General features: G+C 35.4%; 1 protein-coding gene across 3 annotated transcripts in view; it reads left to right on the top strand.

The window, feature by feature from the left end:
- GSK3B (glycogen synthase kinase 3 beta) overlaps positions 1–21,925 on the top strand; it is a 194,137-nt gene that overhangs the window by 95,963 nt on the left and 76,249 nt on the right. For all 3 annotated transcript variants that reach the window (XM_049629429.1, XM_049629428.1, XM_049629430.1), the window contains exons 4-5: positions 10,284–10,394; positions 20,709–20,839. In XM_049629429.1, coding sequence (XP_049485386.1) covers positions 10,284–10,394; positions 20,709–20,839 — 242 coding nt within the window. The remainder of the gene's footprint in view (positions 1–10,283; positions 10,395–20,708; positions 20,840–21,925) is intronic.

Raw genomic sequence — 21,925 nt, 5'->3', positions numbered from 1 at the left:
GAGGGGCAGAGAGCAAGGGAGACACAGAATCTGAAGCAGCCTCCAGGTTCTGATGGTCATCACAGAGTCCAATGCGGGGCTTGAACTCATGAACCACAAGATCATGACCTGAGCCCAAGTTGGACGCTTAACCAACTAAGCCACCCAAGCACCCCTCCAACTGTCTTTTTGTGTGCACATGCAAAGACATATTTTCATACACATGATTCCTAGAAATGGCATTGCTGAGTTGAATTGGATCTCTGTACATCTCTTTGGGATGTATTATATTAGTGCATTGATTTCCCAAAAAGTTGCAAGAGTTTGGGGTTTTCAGCACAAGTGTATAATAGTTCATATTGAACAATGACCCTGTCCCAATACATACTTTTCTCAGATTGAATTTTCTTTTCTGGTTTGTTAGGTGAACAATGATAGCTCATTGTTATTTTTATTATAGTTCTTTAATTATGAATGAGGTTAAGCATCTTTATTTTTATTGGCCATTGGTAGGACTTATCAGCCATTTGTTTATGTCCCTTTTAATTTTTTTTTTCATCGGAACGTTAGTATTTTCTTACTGACTTCGGTCATAATTAATGAGTTATTTGTATTTTAAACAAAACAAATTAGGGGCAGCTAGGTGGCTAGGTTAAGTTAAGCATCTGACTTCAGCACAGGTCATGATCTCACAGTTTGTGAGTTCGAGTCCTACATCGCGCTCTGTGCTGATACGGCAGAACCTGCTTTGGATTCTGTTTCTCTCCCTCTCTCTCTCTCCCACCTCTACTCGCACGCACACTCTGTGTCTCTAAAAAAATGAAATTTAAAAACATTAGTCATTTGTCCTATATGAGCAGAAATTTTTTTGCCAAGTTGTCAATTTTTAAAAAATTATAGTTGATATACAACGTGTGATAGTATTTTTCAGTGTACCATAGTGATTTGACAACTACGTACATTACAAAATGCTCACCATGATCAGTGTGTTTACACCTGTCACCATACAGAATTATTAATGATATTATTGACTACATTCCCCATGCTGTATTTTTTCATCCTTGTGACTTACTTATTTTATAGTTGAAGTTTGTACCTCTTAACCCCCTTCACCTATCCCCCCATTCCCCTCCCCTCTGGCAACCATCAGTTTGTTTTCTGTATTTAGAAGTCTCTGTTTTGTTTGTTTGTTTTTTCTTTTAGATTCCACATTTATGTGAAAGCATATGATATTTGTCTTTCTTAGTCTGGCTTATTTCACTAGCATAAACTCTCTAGGTCCATCCATGTTGTCACAAATGGCAGGTTTCATTCTTTTTTATTGCTGAGTAATATTCCATTGTGTATATATGCCACATCTTTTTTATCCATTCATCTATTGATGGACACTTATTTTGCTTCCATGTCCTGGCTGTGGTAAATACTGTTGCAGTAAACCTAGGGATGCATATATCTTTTCACATTAGTGTTTCCATTTTTTTCAAGTAAATACCCAGATAGTGAAACTAGATTTATGGCAGTTCTAGTTTTAATTTTGGGGGGAATCTTCATACTGTTCCACAGTGGTTGCACCAGTCTACATTCCTACCCAGCGGTGCATGAGGTTTCCCTTTTCTCCACATCCTCGCCAACACTTGTGCTGTTTCTTGTCTTTTTGATACTAGCCATTCTGACTGGTGTGAGGGTGGTATCTTACTGTGGTTTTGATTTGCATTTCCCTGATGATTAGTGAGATTGAGTGTGTTTTCATGAGCCTATAGGCCATCTCTATGACTTCTTTGGGAAAATATCTATTCAGGTCTTTTGCTCATTTTTAATTGGATTATTTGGGGTGGTTTTGGTGTTGAATTGTATGACTTCTTTATATATTTGGAATATTAACCCCTTTTCAGATCTATCATTTGCAAAGATCTTCTGTCACTCAGTAGATTGCCTTTTTGTTTTGTTGATGGTTCCCTTCACCGTATAAAAGCTTCTTAGTTTAATGTAGTCCCACTTGTTTACTTTTGTTATTGTTGCCCTTGCATGAGGAGATGGAACCAGAAAAATATTGCTAAGGCAGGTATCCAAGAATGTACTGCCTATATTTTCATCTAGGAGTTTTATGGTTTATGTTAGAAAGTGGTCTGGTTTCATTCTTTTACATGTAGCTCTCCGTTTTTCCTAACACCATTTATTGAAGAGATTGTCTTTTCCCCCATTTTATATTCTCACCTCCTTCATTGTAGATTAATTGACCAAGGTAGGTTTAATTCTGAGTTTCCTGGCTTTTCCACTGATCGATGTGTTTGTTTTTGTGTCAGTACCATACTTTTTTATTATGGCTCTGTAGTGTAATTTGAAGTTTGGGATTGTAATACCTCCAGCCTTGCTCTTCTTTATCAAGATTGATTTGGGTATTTGGGATATTTTGTGGTTCCATACAGATGTTAGGATTATCTCTTCTAGTTCTGTGAAAAAATACTCTTGGTATTTTGATAGACATTACATTGAATCTATAGATTGCTTTGGGTAGCATGGACATTTTAACAATGTTAATTCTTCTAGTCCGTGAGCATGGTACATCTTTTTGTTTGTGTTGTCTTCAATGTTTTTAATCATTGTTTTATAGTTTTTAGAGTATAGGTCTTTTACCACCTTGGATAAATTTATTCCTAGGTATTTTCTTCTTTTTGATGCAGGTATAAATGGGATTGTTTTCTTAATTTCTCTTTCTGCTACTTTGTTATTAGTGTGTAGAAATACAGCAGATTTCTGTATATTACTTTTGTACCCTGCAGTGTTACTGAATTCATTAATTAGTTCTAATAGTTTTTGGTGGTTTTGTCCTTTTTTAAAATTTGGCTCTTTTTTTTTTCTTCCAGAAAGTTGTATAAAAGTTTTATGTTTTTATATAATCTTAATGGCATCATTTTCCTTAATAGCTTATAGATATTTTGCCTCCAGGATTGCAAACACACTCATGTTTTCCTCTGGTAGATTTATAGTTGTTATTTTTTTAACTTTTGTAGTTTTGGTATTTATTTTGTGTTATATATAATGTGAGATGAGGATGAAGCTTGCCATTATCTTCTATGCCAGGTACTTGTCTCCCTTTCCCCATTCCCACCCCTCCCAAGGAAAAGAATATTTCCCTTTCCCTAATCGACCCACTTTACTATTAGTGTTATTCCCATCTCTGGCCTACTCTGGCACACCCATTGGAGAAAAGGCATTCATTTTTAAGTTTTTTGTTTTTTGTGTTTTTTGGGGAGGAGGTTTGCTAGTCAAGTTCCCAAACCCAGTTCTGAGGAGAATCCTGGGCTGTCTACTTTGTTGAATGTCTTCTAGTGGGTTCTATGATAAGCCGCTTTGCATTCCATCAAATTTTTAGAATTATAGCATGATTTTGCTTAAAGCTGCAGCCTCAAGTAATTTTGTTTCCTTGACCTCCTTGACCTCAAAAATCATCTGTCTATTTTCCAAATGTTGGATAGAGTTGTCTCAGCTCTTGTTTAGTTGTTAGGTGTGATCAAAGTTTTATCACTTAAATTTATTCCTGACTGAATGGTTTTAGAGTAGAGTTCACAGAGGAGTGATTACCAGCAATTAGAGAGTAGTTTGTTAATTAAAGTGACAAGTAGAAAAACTGAACCACTGAGAGAAATACTCCCTAAATTGTACATCATGTAATATTTTAGAGATTTCTGAATAAGACCCATTTTGTATATTAGCAGAATTCTTTTTAAAAGATATATAACATGGGGCACCTGGGTGACTCCGTCGATTGTGCATCCGACTTCGGCTCAGGTCATGATCTCATGGTTTGTGGGTTCGAGCCCCGCATCAGGTTCTGTGCTGACAGCTCAGATCCTGGGGCCTGCTTCGGATTCTGTGTCTCCCTTTTTCTCTGCCCCTCCCCCACTTGTGCTCTGTCTCTCTCTCTCAAAAATAAATAAAATGTAAAGAAAAAAAAAAGAAGCAAAATTAAAAAAAATTTGAAAGATATATAACAGTGACTCCTTAGTAAATTTGGGGGAAACCTAGTAATTGTCCTTTGAAATTAGTACTTTCTCATTATGTGAGAGACTGTTTTCAGGCATATCCATTCAAATGATAGTTTTTACATGTTGTATTTTTATATTTGGCTTTTAAAGCTTATAGCTAAGCTGTGAGTATTCAAATATTGTCTAGTAACCTAAAAGAGAGAGACTACATTGAGAAAATGGGAGACCTAGGATATTTTAGAAAATTACAAGTGATAGAAAAGCTGAGTCGTGGTCCTTCTCAAAATAGTAGCATACCCTGTCCCATGAATTATATTTTTCATGAACCTCCCAATAAAACTACTTTTGGAATGTGAAAATATTAGTCTTTTCTGTACTTGATGTTTCCTACAGATGGGCTTTCCTCAGGGATTATTCCTATGACTATTACATTTAGCAGAATATCTGTCTGTAAGTTTAATAAGAGTATTTAAAGAACATGATATTGTTGAGCCCATTTATTTCAAATCAAGAGCAGTGATAGTGTTATTAGTTGGCTGCTTTGGTTTCCAGCCTTAGGATCCAGTTAGATTAAAAAAAAAAAAAAGTGGTTGTGATTTTAATACAAGCACAGAACAATGAAATAAAAGGTATTTACAGTGCCTTTAAGTATAACGGGACACCTTCAATGTTTCAGAAAATGAAGACATTCAAAATGACAGTTTTAAATGTATATGGACATTTATACTTCACTTACAAAATGGACAGATGTCCTGTATGGTTCTAAAGAAGTTGCAAGTTTTTGAGAATTAATGGAGTGAATAAACAATATATTTGAGCAAAGAGACAGGTTTATGTTAATCTGCAAAGCAGTAGTCTAAATATAATTTAAATCCCATATTTCTCATAGTGTAGTGAATTAGAACATTCAACCTATAGCAGACATGGTTTCTTTAATCTTTCTTTGGTGTATTCTGCTTTTTTAATATTAGGAATAAAATACATTGCCTAAAAATGAATACTTATCCGTATGTCAAATGGAGCCTGAACTGTGCCAAGTAGAGTGGAATTATCTTTACTGATCTGAACATAATAGTTCAACTGTAATCTAATATTGCATTAAGTTTCTCATTAACTGCACCTCAATGTAGATTGCCTTTTGAGTTCTCTTCATTACACCTATCATTTATTTTCCAACTGAATTGATGTCAAGTCTTATCTGTCATTCTACATAATAAATTGATACTTTGAGTTTAATCATAGGGTTTTGTATTTATCTTTGTTAAATATTATATTGTAGGTTTCCTGGATATTAGAGTTCTTTAAACTCTTATTTGGTCTTCCATTTTAAGCCATTCTTCTTGGGTTTGTGTCAGTCTTTGGTGATTGTGTTAAAGTCAGAAAATTGTAAATTGCCACATTCATCCCCTGATGTGTTTTATTTGGCTAGTGCATTCTTTTAATATTTTTGTGAATTAGGATGCTTACAGTTAAGTTTTGTACTATCTATCTGATTTATTAACCACTACCCCTTACTACAGTACCCATTTTGGCCTCACACATTTACATTTGTTGCTTAGCCATTGAAGGCGTTTGCTTTTGTGACCCCTAATATACGAAATCATTTTTGAAAATATTGATTGGGACAGGGAAAGGACAGAGCTTATACAACTAGAAACTAGAAACTCTTCTCAAATTTGACATTAATGTTTTCATTTTTTATTCTTCACTTTTGGTATACTGTTTAGCAAATTAGTTAAATTGTAATACAGTGCTATACATATCTTCAGGTCATTCATAAATCATAAATATATCATAATTAACTCTGTCAAATGATTTATTAAAATTAAGAAACCCTGTAATTAGATAATCAGGTTTTTTTTAAAGGATAGTTTTAACACCTGTGTTAGTGACCTTTCTGAAACCCAGAGCTTACCATCACTTGAGTTCTATGTACACATCCCTTTGACACCAGCTGGATGTTCTATTTATGTGTTCCTTTTATTGGACCTCAACTTCACTTGAAGCTTCTTGTCTAAACTTCATCTCTGAAATTAAAAAAAACTTTAATGTTTTTAAATTTATTTTTGAGAGACAGAGCGTGAGTCAGGGAGGGACAGACACAAAGGGAGACACAGAATCTGAAGCAGGCTCCAGGCTCTGAGCTGTCTCAGCCTGACACGGGGCATGAACCCACGAACCACAAGATCATGACCTGAGCCAAAGTTGTACACTTAACCGACTGAGCCTCCCAGGCGCCCTGTGAAATTTTCTTCTCTTAGCCTGCAGTATTACTTTTACTACCTTTAGTTCTGCAAATGACCTTATTTCTTATTTTACAAGAAAGAACGTCCTTAAACATATACTTATTTTACTTACAATTCTCACTAACTTAATTTATTTTAGGCGTACAGGAAAAAAAAATGTGGTATCATTTTTTTCTAACAATGATAGTAGTGAAAATTTAGGGACTGTTTAATTAATTTCAACTTATTTGTTTCTCTGGTTCTCTGTACTCTCATGTTTAGCTAGCCAATATACTTGCCCCTCCCAACCTCCCTTTTCTTTCAGTCCTTATTGCCTAAGCCCTGATGTAGGCCTTGGATTCTTACAGGTTTCTAGAGGCTGACACTGCTTTCACTCTTAACCTTCCTAACTCCCCCTTGCCCCCTTACCATATCCCACTTTGCACAGTGCTGTTTGAGTTAAAGCTGACTTGTAAGACTGTCATCCTAATTCTTAAATAATATTCATTGCCTCTGAGTTTAGTTTATTCACCAAATATTTATTGAGTACCTACTATGTGGTAGGCAATATTCTAGGTGGAAAAGAGCAGTGAGCAAAAGACAGTCTTATTTCTCATTGAGCTTAGTTGGGGGGAAGCAGACAATATAAAGTAAACTATGTGGTTAGAAAACAATAAATATCTTGGGAAAAAATAATATGGGGAAGGTAGGTAGGATTGTGGGGTAGAGGAATTGGGGAGAGTCCAATTAAGGAAAGCCACTCTAAAACAGTAACACTTTAGCACAGATTTGAAGGAGGTGAGGCAAGTGAGGTGTGTATGTATGTCTCGGGGGAGAATATTCTAGGCTGAAGGAATAATCAGTATAGAGGCCCTGAATGTGAAAGCCTACCAAATGTGGTCAAGAAATAGCAGGAAGCTGCTGTTGTCACTAGAGATGAGTGAGCAATGGGAACAGCAGTAAAGTAGAGGACAGGAAAATAAGGAAGTATGTGTGGAGGCCTTTGCAGACCACTAAGAATAAATCTGAGTGAGATAGAGTGGAAGAGCTACAATCTAACTTCTGTTTTGTTGATATTAGATTAAAGGGTAAAGATGGAAGCAAGGAGACCATTTAGGAGGATATTGGCAATAATCTAGGTGAGAAGGGGTAGTGGTGGAGACTAGGGTTGTAGCAGTGAAGATGGTAAGAATTGATTAGATCCTGAATAAATTTTAAAGGTGGAAACATTAATATTTTTTTGGTGTATGTATATGTGTGAGAGAAAGATGGGGGTGGGAAATTAATGATGATTCTAAGGTTTTCAGCCTGAGCAATGTTAAGTGCACAATTTGACATAGTAGCGTGGAGTTAAAAGCAGAGGCCCAGCATATATATGAATTTGGGAGTCATCAGTGTAGAGTAGTATTGAACCTTCGGACTGGATGAAATCATCACGAGAGTGAGCTTACATTAAGAACAGTGATTGGAGGACTGAGCCCTGGGATCCTCCATTCCTTAAGTGAATGAGCCAGAAATGGAGAGCAAGAAGAGTAGTCTTTGAGGTAAGATGAAAACCAGAAGAGTATAGTGTTTTAGAACCCAAGTAAAGCAGGCATTCGGAAGAAGGGAACATGATCCAACTATGTTAAATAGGGTGCTAAGTCACGTAGAAAGGGAGGGATAAAATGATGACTGAAAATTGGCATTGGATTCAGCAACAAGGAGATTACTGATCTTGAAGAACAATTCTGCTCGAGCAGTGGTGATGAAATCCTACTGGAATAAGTTTCAGAGAGAATGAGAAGAGACTGGTATTGGAGAATGTCAGTTTAGACGCCTCTTTGGAGGAATTTTGCTGTTATAGGAGGCCAGAAAATATGGTGGTAATTAGTGCAGTTAGAAGGAGTTTTCTTTTTAACAATGGGAGAAATAACAGCAAGTTTGTGTACAGATTGTAATGCTCCCAAAGAGAGAGAAAAATTAATGGAGAGAGATAGGAAAATTGCTGAAGCACTGATTGTGATTAGGAAAAGCAGAATAGTATGTGTGTGTGTATGTGTGTATATATAATTATTATTTTATGTTTAGTAGGGTTTACCTTAAAAAGGAACTTAGTTTAGTTAGAGAATGGAAGGAAGAGCATATGGAATTAGATGATGTAGATGGGTGCATGTAGTGGTGCAAGCAAGGACATCAGCTGAGGGTGAAATGGAAAGAGGGGTATCGGAAATCAAAGAGAAGGACAGAAAAAATCAAGTATGGTACTTTGGAAAAGTGAATGGACTAGACAAATACACTATTGCTGGGCCAATTGAATTTCTTGATGATGAATTTAATGTGAGAAACAAACACCACAGTTTTAGCCACATTCAGCAGTTTGGATGCAGGCATGGAATGGATGGAAAGCTGGATTTAACCACGGTTGTGGCTTATTGAACAGATATGACTTGACACACTTTTTCATAAAGGGCCAGATAATAAATATTTTTGGTTTTACAGGCTAAAGTCTCAGTTATAACTATTCAGCTCTGCCAGTGTAGCCCCAAAGCAGCCATAGACAATACGTACAGGTATGAGCATTGCTTTGCTCCTTAAAACTTTATTTATAAAAACAGGCATCAGGCTTTTGCTGTTGTTTACTGACCCCTGTGTTAGAGAGTGAGGATAATGGTAGACTGTGGAATTTAAGCTGGATATGGAGAGAAGAGAGGAGAAAACGGGAGTGAGCAATAATGCAAAGGTAATAGAGTCAGTGGCATACTGTCTCACTAAACTGTTTCCTGTGCTCCACTGTATTCATTGATCTCATATCTTGTATATAGTTTTCTCTATGCCTTAAGTGCTCCTTTCATACTCAATTTAGATGTCATCTCTTTTATACCTACACCCTTATTACTTCCTTTGCAGTGGCTACTGACATGGAAAATGTCAGTATTACATGAAAAATTTTCAGTAACTGCTGAAAATGGAAAATTTTCACTTCATTTTGGTAGATAACATGATTTCAAATTGGGAAGATTGTGAAAGTTTCTTTACTTACAGATTTTCCCATTCAGTAGCCAATTCTGGATTTGCATGTGATTCTCAACTTTGTTTTCTGCTTCATTTTATCTATCTGCTATTGTTCATATGAAGAGAGTAAGGGTAGCACTCTGTCCCTCTTTCCTACTTTGTACTTAGTTGGAATTCCCTTCTTTCTCTCCACTGATCTTGGATTCGTGTCTTTAGGCTGCTGAGAAAGGATGTTTGAACATATGACCTGCAATAAACTTGTGACTATGGTAACTCGCCTCCTTATAAGTTATTCTTTTTCTTTCAGTTACTTGTAGAAAACAGTGGTTATTCTACTAATTACAGACTATTAGACAACCATAGAACCTTGTAGAGGTTAGAGAAATTTTGAAGAACATTTAGCCCAATTTTTCATATTATAGTTAAGGAACAAAGCCTAGAGAGATTGACTTGCATACATTAGCACAGAGTGAGGGCTGGAAATCTTAGCTCCCAGTTCAGTACTCACTCTACTACAGTGACAGCTTTCCTTATAGGATATGAGGGTACTGGTTCTCAAACTAGAAAATAACGAAATTTTGTGGGGCACTGGGGTGGTTCAGTTGGTTAAGCTTCCGACTCCTGATTTCGGCTCAGGTCATGATCTCTTGGTTCCTGAATTCAAGCCCCATGTTGGGCTCTGAGCTGACAGTGCATGGCCTGCTTAGGATTCTCTATCTCCCTCTCTCTCTCTGCCCCTCCCCTGCTCTCTCTCTCTGTCTCTCTGAAAAATAAATAAATAGACATATTAAAAAAAAGATGAAATTTTGTGACAGGTGATATCCTCTTATAACCAAAATAATAGTTTAAATATAGTTAGGAATCTTAACAGTATTGAAATGGCTATGTTTTTTCCATGAAATTATTAGTAAAAAGGTAGACTTGCTTTTACTATTATGGTTACATTCTGAATTATTTTTGTATAATTAAAATTGAATGCATGAATCTTTTCTTAAAAATCCGAATAAGTGCCTATATAGAGATTTTACTCTAATTTGAATATTTAAAAGACTAGTTTCTAAGTTTGTTTTTTCTGTTTGTTTTTAATAAACTCTTTCAGAAAGATGAAGTCTATCTTAATCTGGTGCTGGACTATGTTCCGGAAACAGTATACAGAGTTGCCAGACACTATAGTCGAGCCAAACAGACGCTCCCTGTGATCTATGTCAAGGTATGTAAAAATGGAACAACTTTCCACTTTAAAAAGTACTTATTATGAAGCAAGAAAAGTACTGGATGTGTTTTAACTATATTATTGCATCTAATGCCAAGGGGGGAAGCTGCAAAGTAGGTATTGCTAGAGTTTTGTTAAATTCTTGTATACTTTTTAAAGTGTGAAACCTTTACCTTTTAAACTTTCATGACTCAGATATTAGAGATAACTTGTCATCTTTCTGACAAGTGAATTTTTCATAGACATTTATGCATTTTAATTTCATTAGCCATAGCACCTTTTTATTTAATTTCTGATAACCTTTATTATGCCATAGACCAAAATAGGAGCAAGCATATCATATAAAATTATAAAACATCTATATGTGATCAAATTAAGTATTATATCACCATTTATAGATATGTTGTAACTGTAGCTAAAGTTTAAACTTTTCTATAATTTTAAATATGCACAGATGTGCATATTAGGGTGTTACTTAAATTTTAGTACCTAATGTCATCTCATGGAGACACAGAGTGTCACAGACTGGCTAGGAATTTACCCAGCATAATTCTGATTAAAGTTGTGATCGCTAATTAGAAACATTTTTATTGTTATTATCATTATTATTATTAGGTTCAGATCTTTATTTATCTATTTTTAATAATAATTATAATCATTTTATTTATTTTATTTTATTTTATTTATTTATTTTTTCAATATATGAAATTTATTGTCAAATTCGTTTCAATACAACACCCAGTGCTCATCCCAAAAGGTGCCCTCCTCAATACCCATCACCCACCCTCCCCTCCCTCCACCCCCCATCAACCCTCAGTTTGTTCTCAGTTTTTAAGAGTCTCTTATGCTTTGGCTCTCTCCCACTCTAACGTCTTTTGTTTTTTTCCTTCCCCTCCCCCATGGGTTTCTGTTAAGTTTCTCAGGATCCACATAAGAGTGAAAACATATGGTATCTGTCTTTCCCTGTATGGCTTATTTCACTTAGCCTCACACTCTCCAGTTCCATCCACGTTGCTACAAAGGGCCATATTTCATTCTTTCTCATTGCCATGTAGTACTCCATTGTGCATATAAACCACAATTTCTTTATCCATTCATCAGTTGATGGACATTTAGGCTCTTTCCATAATTTGGCTATTGTTGAGAGTGCTGCTATAAACATTGGGGTACAAGTGCCCCTATGCATCAGTACTCCTGTATCCCTTGTGTAAATTCCTAGCAGTGCTATTGCTGGGTCATAGGGTAGGTCTATTTTTAATTTTCTGAGGAACCTCCACACTGTTTTCCAGAGTGGCTGCACCAATTTGCATTCCCACCAACAGTGCAAGAGGGTTCCCGTTTCTCCACATCCTCTCCAGAATCTATAGTCTCCTGATTTGTTCATTTTGGCCACTCTGACTGGCGTGAGGTGATATCTGAGTGTAGTTTTGATTTGTATTTCCCTGATAGGGAACGACGTTGAGCATCTTTTCATGTGCCTGTTGGCCATCCGGATGTCTTCTTTAGAGAAGTGTCTATTCATGTTTTCTGCCCATTTCTTCACTGGGTTATTTGTTTTTCGGGTGTGGAGTTTGGTGAGCTCTTTATAGATTTTGGATACTAGCCCTTTGTCCGATATGTCATTTGCAAATATCTTTTCCCATTCTGTTGGTTGCCTTTTAGTTTTGTTGGTTGTTTCCTTTGCTGTGCAGAAGCTTTTTATATTCATAAGGTCCCAGTAATTCATTTTTGCTTTTAATTCCCTTGCTTTTGGGGATGTGTCGAGTAAGAGATTGCTACGGCTGAGGTCAGAGAGGTCTTTTCCTGCTTTCTCCTCTAGGGTTTGGATGGTTTCCTGTCTCACATTCAGGTCCTTTATCCATTTTGAGTTTATTTTTGTGAATGGTGTGAGAAAGTGGTCTAGTTTCATTCTTCTGCATGTTGCTGTCCAGTTCTCCCAGCACCATTTGTTAAAGAGACTGTCTTTTTTCCATTGGATGTTCTTTCCTGCTTTGTCAAAGATTAGTTAGCCATACGTTTGTGGGTTTAGTTGTGGGGTTTCTATTCTATTCCATTGGTCTATGTGTCTGTTTTTGTGCCATCAGATCTTTAAAAAAATTTATTGAAGTATGATTTTTTTTTATCTATGACATTGTGAAAATTAGGAGTTAAGTTTCAAAGTCTAGATATCTAAATATAATTTTTTACATTTAATCCTTTATAGTGATGACTGTAGAAAACAAAATGGCAGTGACTCTAAATATTTTAAGATTGAGTATTTTACTTAATAATTACAATTTTAAACTTTATAGTAATAAAATGGGTACCAAAGCAGGAGTTTGCTAGCTAATTTTGACAAGGAGCCAGGATTCCTGTTGAACTCAGTGCTAAGAATTTAAAACTTAGTTGAGTTTGTGGTTCAATTGATCATAGTAAGAACTAAAAAGACACAGTTTTTGTACTACAAATTTACTTTAGTATTTTATTCTGGTTTTAAAATAGCAAGGCCGGGGCGCCTGGGTGGCTTGGTCGGTTAAGCGTCCGACTTCGGCTCAGGTCATGATCTCACGGTCCGCGAGTTCGAGCCCCGCGTCGGGCTCTGTGCTGACGGCTCAGAGCCTGGAGCCTGTTTCAGATTCTGTGTCTCCCTCTCTCTCTGCTCCTCACCTGTTCATGCTCTGTCTCTCTCTGTCTCAAAAATAAATAAATGTTAAAAAAAAAAATTAAAAAAAAAAAATAGCAAGGCCCTATTCAAGATAACCAGCATAATAGAATATCCCTTTGAAATCCCTAAATCTAGAGTAATCTTTGAACTTCTCAGTTTAGAATGGTGATGGTTTCATTCTACCTGCTCATAGCTCTTATTATTAAATGTGGAGCACTGGCAAATTTATGAAGCAGAAAAAAACCCTAGATTTAGTTCTTGAAGTTAAGATCCAACTGCTTTTGGGCAGTTACCACTCCATTCTCTCCTTAACTTCCATGTTGGTAGCTTCCATATTGGTAAAATTGTACTCCTTTCTTTCCTGCTCACTATATAGCATTATGGGTCTATAAGATGAATTTACCATATGAGAAAACATTTTTGGAACTATAGAATAAAAGTAACAGAAGACCATAAAACTAGATTTAAAAAGTGACACATTGAGAACATTTAATAAGAAGTGCACAGTGGTTCTACCAGTTTTTTTGTTCTAACTCTAATTCAGCAAATAAATGCTAAATGATTGCAGCATAATGTGAAGGTTAATAAAATATTTTATTCCTCCTCTGGTAAGGAGAAAAAAGATTACACAAATAACTATAAAACAGGAAAAAAAAAGTGTTACAAAAGTGGTTAGATATGTCCTATTCTTTTAAAATGGTAAAATTTCCAAGAGAAGGTTATAGTAATACCTCTATTGAATCTGTCCTCCAAATTTACTTACCTCCTAGCAGATCTCTATTGCTCCATAGCTGAGCCAGTACCTATTTTCCCACCAACATAAAATGTGCCAAATGATTTTCTTATCCTATATAATGTCTACAAAAATTTTACTTACTTCAGGATCTTTTAGCTCCTCTAAACATTTTTTTATTGAAGGTTTCAAATAGAAATAAAAAAGAAAATGAAATAATGAACCCCCATGCCCCCATTATACAGCTTCAACAATGACTAGTTCATCGCTATTCTTTTCATCGACACCACCGTTTATTCCCTACTTGCTTTATTTTGAAGCAAATCACAGATGTTCTTTTCATCTGTAACTATTTCAGTGTATGTGTGTACATGATAGGGACTTTCTTTTTAAAAACTTAGCTACAATATCATTGTCTTTACCTATACGAATAAATAGTAAATCATCAATATTATTAAATATCTAGTTACTATTTTTATTCCCAAAATGTTATATTGCATATGTTTTTAAGTTTCTTTGTTAGAATTGGGAGCTAAGTAAGGTCCATATAATTGATTTATGTTTTTTTTTTGTTTTTGTTTTTTAATTTTTTTTTCAACGTTTTTTATTGATTTTTGGGACAGAGAGAGACAGAGCATGAACGGGGGAGGGGCAGAGAGAGAGGGAGACACAGAATCGGAAACAGGCTCCAGGCTCCGAGCCATCAGCCCAGAGCCTGAGGCGGGGCTCGAACTCACGGACCGCGAGATCGTGACCTGGCTGAAGTTGGACGCTTAACCGACTGCGCCACCCAGGCACCCCTAATTGATTTATGTTTAATGTTTCTTTTTTATAGACTCACTCTCTCTTAAACTTCATTGTTAAAGAAACTTGGGTCAGTTGACCTGCAGTTTGTTGGTCTGGATTTTGCTGATTGGATTACCGTAGTGTTAATATGTTTCCTGAAAATTGGTGATTAGATATATTTTTGTAAAATTTAAGACTACTTCATATATATTGTTGAGAGCTTTCCTAAGGAAGCACGTAATGTCTGTTTTTTTGTGATGTTGTGGGCATTGATCATTGCCTAAATTCATTAATTTATCAAGGCTTACAAAATGTTGGTATTCTAATATTAGTTCTTTTTAAATTTATAAGCTGGAGTAGTTCTGTAAATAGAAACTTTCCATGTCAGCTCTTTGGTTACCCTCAGATACTACAGTTAATATAAAAAATACAGGATATATATTTGATTATATCCCTTTATGTACCAAAATTTATAATAATTAGTTGGTTCCATAGAATTGGTTCCATAGCATCCCCCAGAGGTGACCAATGAGATATTTTTTGTTGTATGTTTGTTTTAAAATTTCTTGCATGAGTCTTAATTATCTTTGCTAGCTTCTTCACTTTCTGTCACGATAGTGTTCTAGATTCATCTTAAACATTTCTTTTTTTTTTTAATTTTTTTTATTTTTTAATTTTTTTTTTTCAACATTTTTTATTTATTTTTGGGACAGAGAGAGACAGAGCATGAACGGGGGGAGGGGCAGAGAGAGAGGGAGACACAGAATCGGAAACAGGCTCCAGGCTCCGAGCCATCAGCCCAGAGCCTGACGCGGGGCTCGAACTCATGGACCGCGAGATCGTGACCTGGCTGAAGTCGGACGCTTAACCGACTGCGCCACCCAGGCGCCCCTCATCTTAAACATTTCTTCCCCAGACTTGGACTCAGCCTTTCCTTCAAGGAGACCTGATTCTTTTAGTGAGAAATGGTGTTTGAGACCATTGTCTGGATGTTAGGAGTGCTAATTGCTACAGGGTTGGTTACTCTTTCTAGGGTTTTTAGTGGATAGAGCTAGAAAATATGTGGATAATTTTTTCAAAGATAGCATGGGATATCTTTTTTTTTTGTTAGCCTCAAAATGAATATATATTGACATTTCTAACTAAATATTGGGGGATGCAACAATCTACATTTGTATTTCCTTTCTCTTACATTAAAAATTCCAGTTTCAATGATAGTATAATTACTTGTTCTGTCCTATACTCTACATACAATATTCTTATAATAATAATACTGACACTACCATCACCAACTGAAAATAATTTAAGATCTCTTTGCAGTTCTTTTTATTCCCATGGTATATTTCATTAGGTATAAACAGTTAAATTTCTTTTTTAAAGAACATTGAATAATTCCTCTCTATGTGATTATATCTCATTAAGCTTTATTTCATTTTACTTTTATTATAGATGGCATTTTAAAAATTTTAAATTGTTACTTTAAATTTTATGTCAAAATTGATATAAAATATTTACATAGTTACAAAGTAAAATCTACAAAACAAGATATAGTCAAATAAGTTTAGCTTTTATCCCTGTTTGTTCTACCCTGTTCTTTCTTTCCCCCAGAGTTAAATATTTAAAATTTTTATGGTCCTACCATAGGTTAATAAATAGGCAAATGTATATAATTATTTTATTCCCCCACCTCTTTCTTATGTAAATGATTATATAATATGTACATTTTATTCTGTCATACTTTTTAAATTAAAAATACATTCTGGGTTGGGGCGCTGGGATGGCTTAGTCAGTTAAGTGACTGACTTCGGCTCAGGTCATGATCTCATGGCTTGTGAGTTCGAGCCCCGTGTCGGGCTCTGTGCTGACAGCTCAGAGCCTGGAGTCTGCTTCAGATTCTGTGTATGCCCCTCCCATGCTCATGCTCTGTCTCTCTCTGTTTCTCGATAATAAATAAACATTAATATATACATATGTGTGTGTATATATATATATATATGTATGTATATATGTATATATACACATATATATATAGAGAGAGAGATTCTGGAAATCGCTCTGTATTAATATGGCTATTTCACCTTCCTTTTTTATAGCTGCACATTAGTGTATTATATGGCTATGTTCTAATTTATTAAGCTGGTAACCTATTAGTGGTGTATTGTTTTCAGTTGTTTGTTTTTGTTTTTGCTATTAAGAAATAATGTAGTGAAGAGCCTTGTGCTTTCTATGTTTTTGACAGCATGTATTTGGATGAGGTCTCTGGCATTCTATATTTTAAAAAAGAATATTATTATGCATATTGAAGTTGGCAAACAAAGAAAGATGTAACATTCCCCCTTCCCCCTTGTTGAAAAAAGGATGGTTCTTTTATAAACCACAGACCTTCCAGAGTCTGATTTATTGGCCCTGGACATTGTTCTTTGAGGACACAAATCTATTCTTACATTTCAGAGTCTAAAAAAGATAAAAACGTCTTCTGAAATTGATAATCTGATCTCCTTCACTTATTCCTTCTACCTAGTTTTATAAAAAACTATTTCCATGAAAAATATTGGATTGGAAGATGGAAGTAAAAGTGATAAACCCATATAACTCTTGTCTTCATAGACCTCACCATCTAATAAGGGGTTGTTTAGCATATATGTCACCAAAATGGCAACTACAGTCCTTTGTAATTTTATGACTTCCACTTTTTTCACTTTTTCTGGGGAAGTTGAGTATATTATATTGTATTATTACGTCAGTCCTTTCTTCAGTCTTATACTACGGGTTGCTTTGTAGTTGACAGTGGTTAATATACAAGTTAAGAAGTTTTTGAGTACCTTTCCTTTCTGATGAGCATCATTTATAACTAAGTCGGTTTTAAAATCCAAGTCTGAAACAGATGCTGGGAAAATCATCATTGTGAACTTGACTTTTTTTTTTTTTTTAATTGGAAAGACATGTTTAAGGATATGGTGTGAGTACACAAGAAAGCTGAGAGCATCTTTGTGAATTATAAAATTGTTATTCTATTATTTGTTTTAAACAGGTTTAATAACACAGAGGAAAGGACATTGGACTGGAGTTAGATTTGATAACATTATAACTGTTCAAACTGTTCATTGGGCTTCAGTTACCACTTCTGTAAAAATGAGGATAAATGAGCATCTCACAGAGTGATTGCAAGAATTAAAAAAACAAAAGGGTGAAACCTCTTGGTTTGACAGTACCTACAAATAAATCTTGAATTTAAAAATGTGTTGAATACCTCCTGAGTTTCTAAGTTTGTCATTCTAGTTTTTACTTAGTGATCAAGCTATTTAATGGTTACATTTTCCACTTTTATTTAATAGAATAAAAATACAACAAAATATGGAAATCACTATTAAAGAAGTGTACTTAGCCCAAGCCAGTATAGAATATTTAGTAACTGATTTGGATTAATTGCTTAACCTCTGTGCCTCAGTTATTTTATATGTAAAATACAAATAGCAGTACCTTTTTAGATAAAGGTTAAATGAAAACACAGGCAAAGCATTTAGAATAGTGCCTGGCACATGATAAGTTATTTTTCTTGTTATTGCTGTCTTAATAGGCGTCTATATTTTTTTTTTAAATAAATCTAGAGAAGGCCTCTCCATTTTTTTTATAAATAAACTTTTACAGAGTCAAAAAAACAAAAGATATGAAATTGCATATTTCATTCTTTATCTTTTCAAAAGATAAAGTGAGGAGAATGAATATAATGAGTAGATCTTTCAGATCAATGAATATAGTAAAAAGACCCCTCAACCTCATTTAAGCTCTAAGCATTTTTGACAAGAAAACCTTTTTTCCCACTGATTATTGCTGACCTAGACATTAGTGCCCTGACACAGAGTTTGTAAGTTCTCTCCTTTAGTAAACAAATGCCTATGAACTCAGTTTCTTCTTGGAGCTCATTTTCTTAATGGTAGTAAATAAACTTTTAGGGGTGCCTGGGTGGTTCAGTTGGTTTAGTGTCCGACTTTGGCTCAGGTCATGATCTGCCACTTCATGGGTTTGGGCCCTACATCGGGCTCTGTGCTGACAGCTCAGAGCCTGGAGCCTGCTTCAGATTCTGTTTCTCCTTCTCTCTGCCCCTCCCCTGCTTGCATTCATATTCTCTCCCTCCCTTCTCCCTCCCTCTCTCTCCCTCTCTCTCTGTCAAAAAATAAATATATAAACATTAAACATTTTTTTTTTTAAATAAACCTTTAGAATCCTGAGAGTAAGCTTTAGGACTTGAAGATGGATTCTGTGAACAATAATACTGTGGTAGAATTAGGAAGCTTTTAAAAAGTTATATGGATACCTAAGTTCCTTAATTCTAACTTTGGGACAAAATGCAGACCTTACCTATACATTTTGCAGCATGCTTCATTAAAAAAATTTTTAATTTTTATTTATTTTTGAAAGAGACAGAATACGAGTGGGAAAGGGGCAGAGAGGGAGACACAGAATCTAAAAAGTAGGCTCCAGGCTCCGAGCTGTCAGCCCAGAGCTTGATGTGAGGCTCAAACTCATGAACCACAAGATCATGACCTGAGCTGAAGTTGGACCCTACACCGACTGACCCCCTGGGCACCCCAACAACATGCTTCATTTTAAAGATGGCTTAAACTTTTCCAGCTTTAGTTCAGTATTAACATTAATGATGTACTGAAAGTCAGTTGTAGTTTTTTTTTTTTTTTTTTTTTTAACGTTTATTTATTTTTGAGACAGAGAGAGACAGAGCATGAACGGGGGAGGGTCAGAGAAAGGGAGACACAGAATCTGAAGCAGGCTCCAGGCTCTGAGCTGTCAGCACAGAGCCCGACGCGGGGCTCGAACTCACAGACCGCGAGATCATGACCTGAGCCGAAGTCGGCCACTTAACCAACTGAGCCACCCAGGCGCCCCAGTTGTAGTTTTCATCAATGCCTTTGAAGGAAAGTAGGTCTCATGTTAACTTCAAGAAACTGAGTCATACCAGTAGCCTCCTTAGGTGATGCCTTATATCAGTGCTTTATCTGACCTTTGACTGTTGATGTTGTTGTTTTAACCAAGATACTGGTGTCCTTGATTTGAATCATTTCAAAAATTCTTTCCATGATGTAGAGGTAACTTTGAGGTAGAGGTCAGAAGGTGAGTAGTCAGAAAAATTTAAACACCAGCCTTGGGATAAACAGAAGTTTAATAACTCATTTTCTTCATGAAGTACCTCTTTTCCCCAGCCAAGAGTCTGAGTCTTTCGTCCATGCAGACTCAGTTCCTCAGTGTATTTTTTTGTAATAGAATTGAAATAAATATTCTTTAATTTGATGTCAGTAGTCAGCTAGGATCTGTTCTAAATGGTATTTTTTTTTCTAATTTTATTTTTGAGAGAGGGAGAGAGTGCGAGTGGGGGAGGGGCAGAGAGAGAGGGAAACACCAAATCCAAAGAGGCTCTAGGCTTCGAGCTGTCAGCACAGAGCCCAAGGAGGGACTTGAACCTACAAACCATGAGATCATGACCTGAGCCAAAGTCAGACACTTAACTAACTGAGCCACCCAGGCATCTCATTAAATGGCATTTTAAAGTCTACTTATTTCTGAAGGATATTACGGGAAGAGTGCTATGCTGTTATAACGGAGTTACTGATGTCTTGATAGGACATCAACTATAAATTTTCTCAGTTGACATGTGAGTTTTCTCAGGCCCCTGTATCAATAACCTGTATGGCTGACATCTCAGAAAAATGTTATTCTGAAGATGAAATTGTACATACTTGTAAAGAATGATGGACTTAAAAAAACCAGAAGACTTGGCTTCTGGTCTAATCATTGTTGTCATCATTGATTTGGAATACCTCTCGGGCTTTTCTGTTTTGTTTGTTTTTTGTTTTTTTTTAAAGAAGCCCATCTTAGCGGGCTTAAGGCAAGATGTCAATAAAATAAAAAATTATAAAGCACATTGTAACATTTCCTTTTTTAAATTATTAAAGGATGGTGCAAATATGGCATGGTTAATGCAACTGCAATTAGCTAATATAGAAATGACATGAAACTCTTAAAAGATTGAATGCTGTTCTCTTTTGAAAATCTGTTGCTTTATTTATTTACTGCTTAAGGATTCTGATTTGTTTGGGGCCGAAAGTCTTCAATTAATTTTTACTGTTTATTCCAGTTGTATATGTATCAGCTGTTCCGAAGTTTAGCCTATATCCATTCCTTTGGAATATGCCATCGGGATATTAAACCACAGAACCTCTTGTTGGATCCTGATACAGCTGTCTTAAAACTCTGTGACTTTGGAAGGTAAGCTAGCTCTCTTTTCTTCTTTCTTTCACTCCTCCCCTACCTCACCCTACCTCACCCTACCGCCCCATATGCTCTTTTAAAAATATATGCCTTTTACAGTGTCAGTCTAACAATACCATAGTCCTTATTCAGGGAGTATAAACTAGTACAGGTTCTTGTGAGAATAGCTTTGGTAAATTTTGTTATAATTATAAATGTGTATAGTCTTTCATCCAGCAATTTAATTCCTAGGAATTATTCCCTTAGAAATACTTTAAAATAGTGTATATACGGGGATTTTTATTATAGCATTGTTTATAAATGTCAGTAGGAAAATGACCAGATAAATTCAAGAATATACACATAAAATGTAATACATACAACTGTAAAAGATAATGAGGTAGCTGTCTGAATTTAAAAGGAATGATGTCTAAGAAATACTAAATTGAAAAGGCAAGGTCAGAACTATATACAGTATGTTCCTTTTTGTGTTTTAAAAACACACATAGTATAGCCACGTGTATACAGGTATATGATTATTTCTGGAATGATACATAATAAAACCACAACATTGGTTGCCCCTTAAGAAGGGAAACTGGGAGTATAGTATAGTTGTTTTTTCATTGATGGTACTTCTGTATCGTTTGAATTTTTTATTGTGTTTATATTCCTTTCTCAATAATAATAAATTTTTAAAAATATTATCATTCATTACTGCATTTTTTTCCACTTCAGTGTTAACCTTAGTAGCAGTGGTTTCTTCCTTTTCCTCTTTAAATGAGTCTCTTATTCTCCTTTTCTGCAAATTCTAGTGCACTTTTTTTCTTAAACTAATTCCTTGGTAATAATATATTGTGTAATAAAACTTCATCCTTTTTATTTTCATAGTGTTCCACATCTTGTACCTCTTTGATCTACCTCTCAACATGAAACCAAACTTATATATTCATATAACTTAGTTAACCTTCTTCCCCCTAGATTAGTTTCTCTCCTCTCAATCCCTAAGACATTGCAACATAACTTGAATTCTCTCCAATTTTTTTCATCCTCACAAATTCTTACTTTTCAGCTTTTCATAGATAGTGACCTACACCTCCTAATATC

This window comes from Panthera uncia, chromosome C2 (genome assembly GCF_023721935.1).
Source record: "Panthera uncia isolate 11264 chromosome C2, Puncia_PCG_1.0, whole genome shotgun sequence".
In the NCBI taxonomy this organism is placed as follows: domain Eukaryota; kingdom Metazoa; phylum Chordata; class Mammalia; order Carnivora; family Felidae; genus Panthera; species Panthera uncia.
This window is presented reverse-complemented; position numbering and strand designations above follow the sequence as displayed.